The sequence below is a fragment of the Carettochelys insculpta genome, chromosome 7 (assembly GCF_033958435.1).
Source record: "Carettochelys insculpta isolate YL-2023 chromosome 7, ASM3395843v1, whole genome shotgun sequence".
NCBI classification, from domain to species: domain Eukaryota; kingdom Metazoa; phylum Chordata; order Testudines; family Carettochelyidae; genus Carettochelys; species Carettochelys insculpta.
In genome coordinates, this window is record NC_134143.1 from 5971665 (window position 1) to 5987268 (window position 15604).

The 15604-nt window shown below is 55.7% G+C and overlaps 1 protein-coding gene across 1 annotated transcript in view; it reads left to right on the forward strand.

The window, feature by feature from the left end:
* PAX2 (paired box 2) overlaps positions 1-15604 on the forward strand; it is a 90013-nt gene continuing 74409 nt past the window's right edge. Inside the window, exons 1-3 of the mRNA XM_074999806.1 lie at positions 1-531; positions 3444-3612; positions 3962-4159. Of these exons, the coding sequence (XP_074855907.1) occupies positions 489-531; positions 3444-3612; positions 3962-4159 (410 nt within the window). The 5' untranslated portion in view covers positions 1-488. The remainder of the gene's footprint in view (positions 532-3443; positions 3613-3961; positions 4160-15604) is intronic.

A 15604-nucleotide genomic window follows, 5' to 3' on the forward strand; every position in this document is an offset into this window, starting at 1 on the left:
GTCGCCAGGCAAGGCTGCTCGCAAGCGCATCCCGCCTTGGCCGGAGCGGGGCCCCCGCCTGGGGAGCAGCGGCGGGCGAGGGGGCGCAGGGAGGGGGCTCCGGGGCGCGCCGATCCCGGGGATTTCTACTCCGCTCCGAGCTGCCGCCAACTCGCCTCGCCCGCGGCCCCTGCGCCTCCGCCGGCCTCCGCCTCACCTGGCCTCAGACGCGCCCTGGCTCGGGCCCCGCGCCGCCCGGGATGATCTGACCCGAGCGCTCCAGCCATGACAGCCGCCTGCCCCGCGGCCGCTGCCTCCCGCTGCCCGCTGGGAAGCTGCTAAGCCTGAGCGCCGGCCGCCGCCCGGAAAGTTCGCCGCTCCCCGGGCAGGGCCCAGCGCCCCGCCGCCCGGGCTCCTCCGTGTTCTGCTTTCTCCCCTAAGTCTTGAAGTTGCGTTTTCGAGGCGACACGGCGGCTTCAGCCGATTTCTTCCCCTTCCTCTGCCTCCCCATGGATATACACTGCAAGGCAGACCCCTTCTCAGCAATGCACCGTGAGTACCGGAGCCCGGCTCCGTCCGTCTGCGGCATGCCTCCTTCCGCGGCCCCCGCTCCAGCCCAGGGGGGCTCCCCACCCCGCCGGGCTTCGCCACAGCTGCCCCCGCCTCCTGCGGGCCCGGGGAGCCGCACGCTTCCTGCAGGGAACCGGGGCGTGCGCGGGGGAAAAGGCGACAAACGACAACGGCAAAATCGGGGCTCGCCCCGAACCCACTTTGCAAAGTGGGGTCCCGGCGCATTCGGGCGCCTCGCCGGCCCCGTCCGATCGGCGGCTTCCCCCGCGTCCGTTCGGTTTGCGTTTGTGTTTTAGCAATTGCGAGGCATCGATCTGCGCCGAGCCGCGACCCCGGCGGTGGGTTTTTCCTTTCCGGCCGAAATGGCATTTGCACCGGCCCGGGAGGGGGCTGCTTTGAGGGCGAATTAGGGAGGAAAGAGGACAATTCTCGGGCGGGGAAATGGGGCATTTTCGGGGGCTATTAAGAAGCCGCAACCCCCTTTTTTCTCTCGCTTTTCAATGGAGTTATTTACCCGATCCCCGCGGTGCGTTTTAAACGCATCACTGGCGCGCACGAAAGCGGGGTCCTGACCTGCTTTCCGTTTGCAACCCCGTGGCAATCCGCGGGGGGAAAAACACGCCAACCAAAGAAGCCCCGACGAGGGTTGTCAGTGAAGCCGCGGGTCGCGGGGAGCCACCCCGGGGCTCAGAGGAAGGCAGGACAGCTCCGAGGGAAACGAATCGTTAAACACGCTTTGCGACTTCGGCCGGCGGAACTTTGCACGCCGCTGCTCCCGGAGCCACCCCAAAGCCGCCGCCGCCGTTCGCAGGGGGCCCCCCGCAGCTATTTTTTCGGCTTTTAAACGTGGTTTGCACGAAGGCAAAAGCGCAGCCTCCGAAGGCCCCGCGGAGGGCCGGCGGCAGCTTTGTTTCTCTGGCGGAGATGCTGCTTCCCGAGCGATTCTGCTCGGAGACAAAACAAACCAAAACCGACCAAACACATCCCCGGCAAAGAGCGAAAGATTTCGGGTGCCCCCGCGCCTTTCCTCGCAATCCCTCGCCGAGCGGTGCCTCGGCGCAGCCCAGCTTTCACCGCGCCGCGGGGGATTTAAAGCAAACCAAAGTCCGTTGCATTTGGGAGCCTTTTCTTCTCTCTCCTGTCTGGAGGGGGAACAAATAAATAAAGCCGCCCGCCCTTGGGGCATTTCCCCGAGAGATCTCACGCGCGCTAGCGGGCAATTCTGAGCACCCCGCGCCGGTTTCCTCCCGGGCTCGCCCGCAGGTACCGCCGCAGGACGGGCTCTGCTCCCGGGGCCGGCAAGCGAGAGGGGGAAAAAGCTCGGAAAGGGCCCTAGCGCCACGAAAACCAGCCCGGAAAAAACCCAACCCCGCCGCGTGCCAGAATGTGAATTATTCATTTTTTAATCGTTTTTGCATCTGCCGCCGTTTGCTCCCTCCGCCGGGCGAGTTACCAAAGGCGCCTTGAATTATTTACCAGCCCGGGGCGCACCAAACGCGGCCTCGTAACTTGAGAGCCAACATCCCGGGAGGGAGGAATTCAAACAGGCGCAAGACGAGCCGGCGAGCGCCCGGGCTCGGGGCCCCAGGTCCATTCCCACCACCCCGGCCCGAGCGGCTTTCCGCGGCGGGCTGGAGAAGCCGAACCGGCCCGCGGCTGCCCCGGTGGCCGGGCTCGGCTGCCGGCGGCGCGGATGGAGGGGCCGGCTGGGGGCCCGGGAGGGTTGGAGAACTCGGCTTGTGCAGGACTCGGGTCGGTGCCAGGCGGGGAGGCGGCGGCAGGTTAGCCGGGGAGAGGGAAGCGGCCCCGCCGCGCAGCGCTGGCCGGGCTCGGGCGCGGGCACCGCGGCGGGCGGACGGACGGTGTCTGCGCCGAGTCAATGCCGGGCGCCGCTCGGCTGCTGCCGGGAGCCGGGGGAAGAGCTCTTCCCTTCCGAGCAGGTGCAAAGCGGCCCCGGCGGCCCGAGACGGGCTCGCCCGGGGAGCGGAGCCCCGCTCCGGGCGCGTCGGGCCGGTTCTCCCGGTGGAAGACGGAAAAGCGCCGAGAGTCCGCCCGCCGCCTCCCGCTTCTCTTCACCCCCGGGCGCACACGGGTTCCCCGGCTGGCGTTTGCCCGGGCCCGGGGCGCCGCCGGCCTGGGATGGAGCGGGGGGAAGCGGCAGCGGCACACGCGGGGATGTCCACCGGGGGCTCTGGAAGCGAAACTCGGGGAATCTCCCCCGAGCTCCCCGGGCCCGGCCCAGAGCCCCGAACGCTCCCGCAGGCAGCCCTGAGACTCGGGAGGGAAGGGACCCCAGCTCCGCCAGCAGCGCCGGGCGCGCGTGTGTGTGTGGGGGGGGTCCCTACGAAATTCACCCTCCGGGTTAGAGTTATTCGGGGGGCGTCTGTGTGTGCGTCCCCCGTCTGTCTGTCCGTCCCCCGTCTGTCTCCCTGTCCGTGTGTCTGTCCGTCTCCCTGTCTGTCTCCCTGTCTGTGTGTCTGTCCGTCTCCCTGTCCCCCGTCTGTTTCCCTGTCTGTCAGTCCGTCCCCCGCCCGTCTCCCTGTCTGTGTGTCTGTCTCCCTGTCCCCCGTCTGTCTGTCTGTGTGTCTGTCTCCCTGTCCCCCGTCTGTCTGTTCCTCTGTCTATGCGTCTGTCTCTGTCCGTCTGTCTCCCTGTCTCTGTCTGTCTGTCTCCCCGGCCGGCCGTCTCCTTGTCTGTGGGTCTGTCTCGGTGTCTCCCTGTCCCCCTGTCCGTGTGTCTGTCCCCCGGTCTCCCTTCCCCTTGTCCCCCGTCCTTGCCCCCCCCACCCCCCCGGCGGGTGGCTGGAGCTGGGGGTCGCGGGTGACTCCGACTCTCCCCGACTAACGCTCTGTTCCGGGGCGTGGGCTGTTGTGTTTTGTCTTCCCTCTCCCCAGCAGGGCATGGGGGAGTGAACCAGCTCGGGGGGGTGTTTGTGAACGGCAGGCCCCTGCCGGACGTGGTGAGACAAAGGATCGTGGAGTTGGCTCACCAGGGAGTGCGGCCCTGTGACATCTCCCGGCAGCTGCGGGTCAGCCACGGCTGTGTCAGCAAGATCCTGGGCAGGTAAGGGCCGGGCAGCAGCCTGGGCGCCCGCCCCGTCCCCAGCCTGGGCCCCTCGCCGGCCCCGCAGCGCCAGCGGCAGAGCCGGCAGCCCCTGGGCCGGGGAGCCGGGGCAGCAGGGAAACCCCCGGGCCCCGCCCCGCCCCGCCCCAGCGCCCTGCGGGGAGCTCGGCCGGGCCCTGCCCGAGCCCGCCAAGGCCCTAAACCCCGGGGCTCCGGCAAGCCCCGCCGGGAGGGGGCTGCGCCTGCCGGGGCCGCTCACCCGCTCCCTGCCCCCCTCCCCCGCGTTGGCCGTGCGCGGCGCTGCACACGGAGCGCCCGGCCCGGCCCCTGACCGCTGTGCTCGGCGCAGGTACTACGAGACCGGCAGCATCAAGCCGGGCGTGATCGGCGGCTCCAAGCCCAAGGTGGCGACCCCCAAAGTGGTGGATAAAATCGCCGAGTACAAGCGGCAGAACCCGACCATGTTCGCCTGGGAGATCCGCGACCGGCTGCTGGCCGAGGGCATCTGCGACAACGACACGGTTCCCAGCGTCTCCTCCATCAACAGGTGAGAGCCGGCGCGGGCTGAGCCCTGGGAAACCAGCCCCGCTCGCCGGGGCCGCCGCCCTCGGAGGGGTTTCGGGGCAGCCAGCCGGGGGGAAGGGCCGGCCCGGGCTAGGCTGCGGGCAGCCCTGGCGAAGGGACCAGGTGTGTGACACCACTCGCGTGTGAACTCACAGGCAGGGCCAGGCACAGCAGAGGGAGCGGCCGGTGCAGGGCAAAGCTCCCCCCATGCACAAACACACACCCGGAGGGGAACCCTGAACACCCATGTGTACGCACACACCCCTCGCACGCACACACCCGCTCGTTTACACGTGCATGTGGCAGGTGTAACCGGGGGGTTGAAAATCCGGTTAGGTGCCCACCCAAGGGAAGGGAAAATAAACCCTGGGGAAGCCCAGGGAGGGTATTTTCTGCCTTGTGCTGCCCAGGGGAGATTAGCAAAATCAGCCCAATAACCCAAAGGGCTTCGATTTCCCAGCCTGGCCTCCTCTCCAAATCGTTTTACATATTTTGCCGATGATATGGTTTTATCCCAGATTATCCTGAAGCCAGCAGGCAGGGCTATAGCAGATTCCCTCCGACACACATGCTCTGTAATATACTGCCAGGCTAACCCAGGAAATTATCCCAGTGTGTGCCATCTGTATTAAAATGGTTATTAAGTTATGAACAGGGTAACATCGTACTGATGGGGTAATTATACACTCTCCTAAAATCCTCCAGGTCCCTGTTACTCTCTCAGGCAGGTAGTGAAATAATAACAGTTTGACATTCAGACACCTTACAAGGCAGCTGGGGAAGGGCAGCCAGAGCCCCGAAAGGAATTAAGCTGGGGAAAGCTTGCAGGTTCTTTGAAGGAACAGCACATTCTTTCAGAGAGGGGCAAAGATGCAATCTGTATGGCTGCAACATGCGCCCAAATCACCTCCTAATAACCCCCAGAGACTTGTAACCTCTTTAGGAAGGGTAGCAGCCTGCAGCAGGCCACCCAGTCTTGCATTCATGCACAGGATCAGAGCCTCATGCTTTCCAGCTTTAATCAAGCCTTTGCTGAGGACGTAGTGTGCTGCCTTGATAGTACGGTGCCTCAGTTTCCCCACTTCTAAGATGGCTATTTCAGAGGGGTTGGGGCACGGCCCTCAGCGAAGATTCATAAAACTCGCTGGAGGTGTAAATTGCTTTACAAATGCTCCGTATTATTATATCAGCTAGGCCCAACGGCAATGCCCCAATTCGCACCGCTGTGGCAGTTCAGTGCGAGATTGCCAAGGAAACTTTTCAGTTTCGGGTGATGAAGACGCCTTTCCAAATGCAGGCCCAGCGCCTTTCCCATGCGCCCTTTAACTTTGTGTGAGGCGCCAGAATCCCAGCCTCCCGGGGAAATGATCCCTTTAATGGCTGTGGCCAGAGAGAGAAAAAGCACCGTTTTCGGATGTGTGCTGGGGAGGAAGAGAGCGGCGTTTCATGACAGAGCCACAGAAGCACAGGAAAGAGAGAAAATACGAGGGCTCCATGCGGCTGCCCGGGACAATACCAGTTGTACTGTTCACTTTAGTGGGAGCAGTGCTGGGGCAGAGGTAGAGGGAGAGACCGGGTTGCATTCAGAATTAAAATTAAAAATTGCTTCCATGGTGGAAGCAAACATTTTGAAATAGCCGCATCACACGGGCGTGAAACAAATTGCCCAGTTATGTGAACAAACTGCATTTATCAGGCACCCGGGTCTGCCTCAACTGTCTCCCTTCATTCACTCTAACTTTCCAGCTCCTCGAGCCGCTTCAGACCAAAACAATCTGCCACAAAAACGTTTCATTTCCTTGCACCAGGGTACTCACCCCCGAAACTATTGGCTAAAGTCCACAGTGGGCAGCGTTCGGCCAAGCACTGAGGACAGGTTTCAAGTCCAGCATTTTGGGGCTCTAGAAATGAGATCTTTCAGAAACAGCAGAATCCCTGTTTTCTAGTAGGAAATGAGAACTAGCTTTTGTCCCTAGAAAGACGAAATACATTAGACTTTAAAGCCTAATGTCTTGGATTGTACAAAAAAGTTAATCTCGGACATTTTAAGAGGGTCTGATAATGTATTAGTGGAATTTTGGTTTTGCTCTTTCTGAATTCGGTACAGCTGGACTCAGCCTCACAAAGGCATTTAGGTTGCTAGGTGCAAGGATACAAAACAGTCAATATGAAATTTTTACAATCTCCCTAAAACCTGTTTTAAAGCGATTTTCTGTTAAATTTATGGCAGCAACAGAAGGCTATTGGACTGTTACAGTTTGATCAGCGTTCATTTGGGACAACCTTTATAATTCGCTCTCGGCTGGGCCACTTCCAAATGTATGTCGGTGTAACCTGTATGCAGCAATGCTGTGTTTTCGTTATACATATCTAGTTCAGCAAAAAACAAAAAAGGGTGGTTGTCTAACAAGGGTGATTTCTAGTACGCTTTGCATATATTATGTAAGTGTGGCTTTAAGATGTAGGATAAATATTGTATATACCATTGAGAAGGAATTGGGTGTCGTAATGTTCTAATTCAATTATCATTTCAAGCAATGACTGTTGATCTGAAGTGATGAGAAAGAGTTCCCATTATCACATGGAAGCAGGCTGGCTATTTTTGGCCATGTAACCATGGCCTATTTAAGCTGGGTTTGCATGCGCGTTGGTGTTAGCAGTTCTGGGGCTTCGCTGGTATGAACTGGGGTGTCCGCTCTCACTTCCCGCTGGGAAGTGGAAAGCTGGCATCAGCGGGGGTGTTAGCTTTGGTTTGCTGCTTTTGGAGGACGGCGAAGAACCCGGGTTATGCCTGGAATGATAACCTGCTGAGACCTGTGCGATCAGGGAACCGCGTCGTGAGTTCGGTAGTGAGGGGCGCACCCCCATTCTGTTCTCAGCACTGTTTTTTCGCCTCCCCCTAACACTCAGGTCGTACACAGTCTCCTGAGGGTGGAACCGAACGAGGCAGCCCTCGCGCACCAGTGCTGGGCTGGCTTTCAATGCTAGCAGATTTCTGGACAGTTAGAGATAGGCATGAGCCCTACCTGAGGAATGCAGGAGTCACAGGACTGTGGAATAATTAGGGTCAGTTTGCATGGTTGTCGGTTTCTCTGGGGATGGTGCGTGCCTCTGGTTTGTGTAGCTGAGTGTGCTGTTTGCCGGACCTGATAACTCTCGGCTGAGCTGCCACATGCCAGGCAGCAGGATAAAGCTTTTTCAGTCCCCTCCCCAGAAGTATGCGTTATGCGGGCACTTCTAGAGTTAGGTGATCAGTTTTAGACGATGTTTTCTGTTACGTTGTGTAATGATTGGCCGACGATTCCTAGTTATTGTAGCTCTCAGCGCTGCCTCCTTTCATAATGTTCTTTTATAAATACAACTGGAAAGAGACAGACATTGATTTGTGTTATATCATCTCTGGAACTCTGTTTGCTTGTGAAATCTTGGGCATGTAGCTCTAAGCCATCCATGGCCACAGGAAGTCTTGCCTAGCAGCCAGAGCAGAGAGTTTCATGTGGGCAGATTTTGGTTTTCTTGCCCTTGCTCCCATGGCCTTGACGTGATCGTGGGGATTTCACTTAATTTCTTTGCATGTTAGTTTCACCCTCTGGAAAATGGAGATCAGCTACTTGGCTACCTTTGTCAGCCAGCGCTGTGCCTAAAAGATCCTCGATAGCTCAAAATAAAATGATTACGGATGCAATCCTGGAGCACTGCTCATGTACATCAGTCAAGGATGGATCCGTCTATCTCACCACCCACCCCCAGAGACACCCATCATCTTATTTATCTAATCTCCCTACCTAATGGCCACACGCTCCCATCTCTCCCTTTCCGATAGAACACACTGTTTGTAACGCAATCTATGAGGAGTTTTCCCAAGAGTCCCCGGCCCCATCTTTGTCATTTGCGTCTGAGTCCTGGAGTCTCTGCCAATGTTCCCACTCATTTTTTCCATCCATGTGCAGAATAATTTTTATGTGCGCTGAGGCCTGTGGAAGTGCGTGAGCACCATCGGTAGAAACTAAAAGCCCAGCGGTGGCCGCTCTGCTAATCAGCTGAGCAGCATCCGCGTCTCTCCTGAGAGGCCGCACCCGCGCAGAGCTTCCAGGGAGCACTGGCTTCCACCGGCTTCCTCGCCCCTCTAAGGAGATGTGAAATCTGGGGCAGATGGATAATGGTTCTTCTGAGGACTCTGGGTAGCTCAGTAATGAGACTGAGGTCAAGAGAGACCGAAAGTAACAACTACTGGGTGGTCTATAGATTAAACAAGTTGGTGCCTCCCGGTCCGGATCCTGCTCAGCAAGTGTCCGCAGCACAAAAACATAGCGCCACAGTTGGTGCTCATCGGCCGCTTTAATGGTTGTCTCATCAGAGCAGCCAGAGGTTAACCCAGCCAGGGAGAGTGAACTAGCCTCTGATTGTGGGCAGGGTGCTGTAATCTAGGGACAGAGGGCAGGTCTGAGAAGTGCTTGTTCTGATGCTCTGTCTGCTGCCTGGATAAATAGGGGCCGTCGTTCTCAGGTTGCAAAATACGGCACCTCTTCTACCTCGCGAAGGAAACCCTTTCCAGATCCCAGCCAGGGGCCGGTGCCCTAAACAGGTTCCATTCAATTTCCAGTCCCAGGGAGAGCTCTCAAGTCAGAGCAGCTCCTGTTGCCAGTTGCATCCATAGGGTCACAGAGGTTTTCATTACAAGGCAGATCCCCCTTTTATGCCCCGATTCTCTGGGTCGCTCAGGAACCAGCGCTAGCTCCTTCCTGTTACTGCAAATAAGGGACAGGCCCATAGCACTGAGGTCACAGGAGATATTGTTTCAGTTACAGGAATACACTTCTGCTTATGGCGCTTTACCTGTCATATTCTTCGCGCCTGGCCATTGCCAGGTAGTACCGAGATGCAAGGACTGAGTTCATCAGCTTGTCTCTGATTTTTCTACCTGATCTAATGAATGGGGCTGGAAAGGAGAGAGGTCACCTCCTGGCATCCATCTTTCCTGCTCTGTACATTCAGAGATCGCGTGGGCCTTCTGCTTTTTGAAAATCCTATCCCTCTTCATGTGGGACGGATGTCCCAGAACGTGCAAGTCTATTGCAAGTTAAGTGCAGGCAAATGTGTGCACGTAGCGAGTGGTTGCTGTGCTACACCCAAGAGGTAGCTGCATTTCAGTACTGGATGAATGACTCCTGTGCAGTCGAATTTCATTTATTAGAACCTCGTTATCTGAAAAGCTCGTTTGACTTTGGAGGGCAACGAGTAAAAAATAAGTAGCTTGGCCAAGAGATGAGTAAATAGATGGACAAGATAATGATCGGCAGATACATGAAGGGTTCAGCCCCTCTGAGGGAGAAAAGGAATTATTCAGGGTTGTATACAAGGAGCAAAGGGAGTAAATTAAGAAGGAGACATTTAAACCGTGTAAACGATGGGATTTCCTAGTAGTAAAGTCTGTTAGGCTGTGGACTTGTCTCGCACGGGAGTTCTTCACTGCTCAGGGATACTTAAAACTGAGGGCATGGGAAAATGTAGGCGACACGCGGGCCGTGGCTAGGGAGATGGACTGGGTGAGCTAATAGTCCATCGGTCTGCTCGGTGGTAGGGTGGTATGACTGATACCAGAGGTAGGTGTGTAGCAAATGCCTGGAGAAGCCCCTGCTTCTCCATAGCCCCATCTGAGCAAATGGCTTTGGTGTTCTGTAAAAAAAAAAAAAATCTAAGATTTGACTTTGAAAACAATGAGACTAGGCCGGATCTTGGCCCGGATTAAACTGGCCTTGGCTCGGAGGGAGGGATATCTGTGCTCCAGAGGCCGGAGGGTCTGGCAGGTAGCGTACAGTCAGCACAGCACAAGGGCAGCCTGTGTAGGGTGAGGGGCGACTTAAGTGTACGTGCCTGGCCGTGCCCCCAGTGGGGCCAATGGGCGTTGGTGTCGGAAGGAGCTGACTTTGGCCAAAGCTGAATGCTGGAGCAGACCCCACCCAGAGCTGGGGGCCCTGTGGGATGCACAACAATGACTCTGGCCAGTCAGAAACCTTCCCTTTGACTTCGTCCATCTGTTGATCTTGACGTTGGAAAGGCCGGTTAGAAAGGGGGGTTCGCCCAGTCCCGACTCATTTCTACCAGTCACTGGGCAGCTTTGCCAAGCCCCAGCGCTCAGAAATCACAAGTCAGGGCCCAAAGGTCATGTGAGGGGCATAAAAATCCTGTGTTTAAAAGTAACAACCTTTGGGGGACCAGGGAGGTTCTTTCTCTTCTGGTTTTTGAGGCCGGGGGCAGGTCACGCTGAGGTCTCTCGTCCCAGCTTCTCCCTGGGCAGGCCGGGCCTTAAAACGCTGCTGTCGTACCACTTTAGCGCTTTGAAGAAGGCTCTGGCCTGCTGCCAATGGGGGAGCGTCTCCTACTGCAGGAGTTAACCCACCTCTGCAGGAGGCAGTAACTATGTCGGCAAGAGAAGCCCTTCTCCCTTCATGGCACTGTGTACACCGGGTACCCCAGTAGCAGGGTAGAACCGTGTCGCCAAGCCAGGGGTGGATTCTCCCTGAGTTCTGTGGTCACGCCAATGTGCATTTATAGCGCAGAGCTGGCTCGCACAGCCGCAAGCGCTAGAAACATCCTACTTTTAAAACTGAGAGCTGCGCCTCTCCGCTAGTCGGGTGATCCCCGGAGCTGGGGTTTGGGAAGGACAGCAAATACCATGGTGCTTCTGGTAACACGCTATGGGACAAGCAACCTCCCATTTTCACAGTGCCAATAACTGGGAGCAGCCACTTGATGGCAACCTGCAGCTCAGGTCACGGTACTGCGGAAAGCACCTGGGAACATTCACGTCCAGGGCATTGAGGCTATGGCTACGCTGCAGAGTTATTGCAAAATACGCTATTTAGAAACAGCCATTTTGAAATCTCTTATCTTGAAATATCGCAGCTACGCACAAAAGGCGTGTCAAAATAGCATGTCCGGACACACAGTGCCAATTTCAAAATAGTGCCGTGGGACGTCAGTAGGACGTAGCGCTAGTCTGTGTCTTAATAGTGCCTATTTCGAAATATCTGTTGCGAAAGAGGTGTTATTCCTCCTGCAGTGTGGGTTACTGATTTCAAAATAAAGCGCCCACTTTTTCCAGTTCCTTTCAAAATGGCGTGCTTGTGGCGTAGAGGGTAGCAAACTTATTTCAAAATAATAGCTGTTATCTCAAAACAACTCTGCAGTGTAGACGTAGTCTTAGGGTTGCAGTTATTTGTGGGCACCCCAATGTGGGTACCAAGTTAGAGGCTGACTTACTGTGGCTTTTTCTCGTTTTTGTTGTGCCCATAGGCTCGGCACTGCACAAACCCAGCCTTTGTCTGGGTTTGAGCTCAGGCGCTTTTGGAAACTCAGCAAGCTCCCTCCATCTCCCTCTCCCCAGCAGCCCACAGAAAAGCTAGTGCTTTTAGCCTTAAGCAAATATTCATGCCGGGCTCCCATCAGCCCTGCAGAATTAGCAGAGCCCTGTGTGGATGCAAAATACGTATCTGCATCTGCATTTGAGGATGTGACTGCCTGTGGATATAAAACAGGCATCGGCAGGTTTGCAGGGTCCGGCTACAAAAATTGTACAGGATCTGTAGCGGCAAAATGACCCGCAGAGATCTGTGGATGTGGGTACCTGCAGCTATAATGCTGATATCTGCAGATTTGCACGACTCTAAGAGTAAGGGAGCTGCTCATGGCTGGGGCTCTGCTACCGAAGCTTCCACCTATAGCAAGGCGCAAGATCTCGTGAGCCTTGTCCGCTCCTGTTCCCCTCGGACACCTCTCAGGAAAAGACGGAAGGGGACCATTGGCTAGCGCTACAAAATAAATAAATAAACGGGGTTCTAACTGTGCCAAGAACTCAATAAAACAATCACATCAGATACGAGGCGGTATAAATCTCACATCTGCACAGGTAGCCCACTCAACCGCTTCTATTACGGCTCAGCCAGGCTCCATTTATTACTGGCCGGGGCCCGGATGAAGGATGCAGTGGGGGGGGAGGGTGGTCTCTTCGTGCGCGCCTCTTGCCGGAGCTGCTGCCGGCAGCCTGCAGCGAGGTGGGTTTCAACGGGCAACCAGGACGGCTCCATCTGTCTGCATGAAAACCAATCAATAACCCTGTAACTAGACCCCTTGTCGCTGGGAAATGGACAACGCAATAGTTCAATACCGGGGCCACGGTGGGAATTAGCTGCTGTTGGGGGGGAGGGGAGGAAAAAGAAAGAGCCCGTATGTGGGTAGAGTGTGAGTGTAGCCGTGTAGGTAGGTGCGAGGAAGTGTGAGTGAGCACGTAAAAGGTGGGGGCTGTGGGTCTGCTGAGTGAGTGTCATGGTGGGCCCAGGGGGCGTGTACAGGGACCACACGGGGGTGTGTTTGTGTTGATTGGATTATATCTCGGCGTCCTTGTGCAGGGACCATAATACCCTGGCGAGGTGTGGCTAGGGACGTATGAGGAGTGGGAGTGCAGGTAGGTTGAGAGAATTGTGTACGTGGGCTGGAGAGTTGTGGGGCGTGTAAATGTATTCCGTGCGGCTGTGCATGGGTGTGCACGTGTCTGCGGGGGAGCGTGTATGGCTGGTGCTGTAGGTAGCGTACGTGTGTGCAGAGCCTGCAGGCAGACCCCTGGCTCTTACACAGAACACGCCTTTCAGAAAGGGCCCAAAGCACAAAGCGAAACTGGGCAAAGCCAGGGCCGGGAGGGTCTCCTCTCATGCAGTCCCCTGTCCGCAGGGCAGAAATTCAACATTCCCTGCTGCTCTCATCCTGTAATCTCACTGGCACCATCTCCCCAGGGGCCCTGAGCAAGCCCCCAACACACACACGCACACACACACACACACACACACACACACACTCCGCGGGGGTTTGCGTCCCTCAATTGTGCTCCCTCTGGAGTCAGGCACAGTTGTTACCTTGCGCTCTCTGTTCCCGGGCCTGCGTGAGCTGCTCTGCGGCATTTCCCAGGGTGAGGCCAGACTCCAGGGCCCAGAGTTAAACTTCCCCCTCTTGTGGGGCAGCAAATGCCACCAAGATCAGCTCTGGAGAGCCAAACAGCCTCTGACTTTGGCCGAGCGGGAAGGGAAGCTATCCAGATTTTGTTGATGAGCCACAACCCTAATGAATCCATCGAAGGAAAAGTGACTAAAGTATCCAGAAAGGGGAATAAGGGACCAAATAAACAAGTTAGGCTGAGGCACAAGATATCATCTGATTTACTCTGCCCCACGTTTGCTTTATGCAACATCTCGACTCCGTGATTGAACAGCGCTTTGTGTAGTTGAGTCTGCAATAACAACAAAACCCGGCCCACCCCACCAGCCCCCTGTTTAATTAGAAAGGTTTCCAGCTAGACCTGGTCGGAAACATTTATTGAAACAGTTTTTAGTCAGAAAATGCCATTTTTATGCAGCTGATATTTTTTTCTCAAAATCGTATTGATTTGGGAGACATTTCACCGAGGAAAAAATTGGAAAATAATCATTTTAAGGTTTTCAGAATGAAAAGTCCCATTTTTTTTTTTAATTTTGAAACCACTTTTCTATTTGAAATGTACATAATTTTATATTGTGGGGAAAAAAAAGTATGACCTCAAAATACAACACGTTGATTGACCCAAACCATTTTTTCCCCCAGAATTTTGTTTTGGAAAATAATCTACAATGTTGGCTTTTTTCCCAATGTGAGATGAAAAAACCTTTCAAAATCTCAACATTTGTTGGCAAACAGAAACCCCCTTTTCTTACTGGCTCCATGACCATCCCAGTCCTTTGTCTGCTACGGAGCACTGTCGTTATCCCGACAAACAATTAGCAGATCTACTGTTTCCTTTGGTTGAGGCTGAGGTATAAGGCAGGGGGACCTCGCCCGCACAGGGTCTGATTATCTGATGGGAGGGTGGAAATGAATTTTCCCCCAGGTGGGACTGACAGGTATCAGATGGGGGTTCACCTGGAGTGTGGGTCACTTAACAGGATTATCTGGCGATATCTCACTTAATCTTTTCCCTGCCATAGTGGGGCCCTCGAACACTGGTGTACCACTGTCCCTCCTGTTCTCTGGCTGCGTGGTCTAACGTTAGTTGTTGGTGTCAGCTTGAGGGCGGAGGAGTAGTCAGTGAGATATGGGAAGTTGGGCTAGATTCTAGGTCATTCATAGCATCATAGAACACGAGAACTGGAGGAAACCTTGAGAGGTCATCACGTCGGAGCCCCCGCCCTCATGGCAGGCCCAGGCATCTTCTCAACCATCCCCGATTGGGGTCTGTCTAACCTGCTCTTAAATATCTCCAGTAACGGAGATTCCACAGTCTGCTTAGACAATTGATGCCAGTGTTTAGCCGCTCTGACAGTTCGGAAGTTTTTTCCGATGTCCCACCTAAACCTCCCTTGCTGCAGCTTAAGCCCATTGCTCCTTGTCCTACCCTCAGTGGCCAAGGAGAATGATTTTTCTCCCTCCTCCCTGTAACCCTCTTTTAGGTACTTGTGAACCTCTGTCATGTTCCCTCTCAGTCTTCTCTAAACTAAACAAGCCCCATTCTTTCAGTCTTCCCTCAGAGCTGCTATTCGCTAGACTAGGGTTTCCCAAACTTTACTTGTTGGGACCTGGTTTTTCCAGTACTTCTTTTTGTGGCCCAAAAATATAAACACATAAAAATGAAAAATGGATAAATTGGCACTTTTTGTTATTTATTCACAATAATAATAGCACCTAGCCATAATTTGTGCACCCTCGCTTTATGTGGCTTCACAATGTGTGAAACTCGCAATAACGCTGAGTTCCGCACAATGGGAAGCTGCTGGGCTGTTCGCTGTCCTAGCTTCCCGCAGCTGCAGGCAGCCGGGCAGGCTAAGAGCCCCTTCCTCTGCCCTCCCAGAGTGGCGTTAGGCACTGTTCTGGGCAGGTAGGGGGAAGGCTTTTAGCTCACCTAGTTGCCTGCCACCGTGGGCAGCCAGGCGGGCTAAAACCCCCTTCCCAGAGCAGTGTGGCAAAATCTCCCACTGGCTCAACCCCCCCCAGCTCCTCCACCCCCATGGCCCCAGCTCACCCCCCCATGCGCCCCTGCTCAACCCCTCCCCACCTGACTAAGCCCCCCACCCATGGCCCCAGCTCGCCCCCGCCCCGCCCCCGTGTGCAGAGCTCTGGCTCCCTGCCACAGGCACTGCCAGCCTGGAGCTCGAGGGAAGCGGCGTCTGGGATGCTACCCCTGCCGCCCCCCAGAGACATGGGGAAGCAGCTGCTGCGGGCGTTCCCTCCCCAGAGGCCCAGGGAAGCATTGGCCATGGGCACCCCCTGCTCCCCTCCCAGGGCCTCAACCCACCCCCCTAAGTCCCCCCAACTTCTACGAAATTCAAGTTACATGAGGGTTGCGTGGAGCACAACCCTGACATCCCCTGAGGCGTTACTGTATTTTCTAAGGACCAGTATTTTTCCT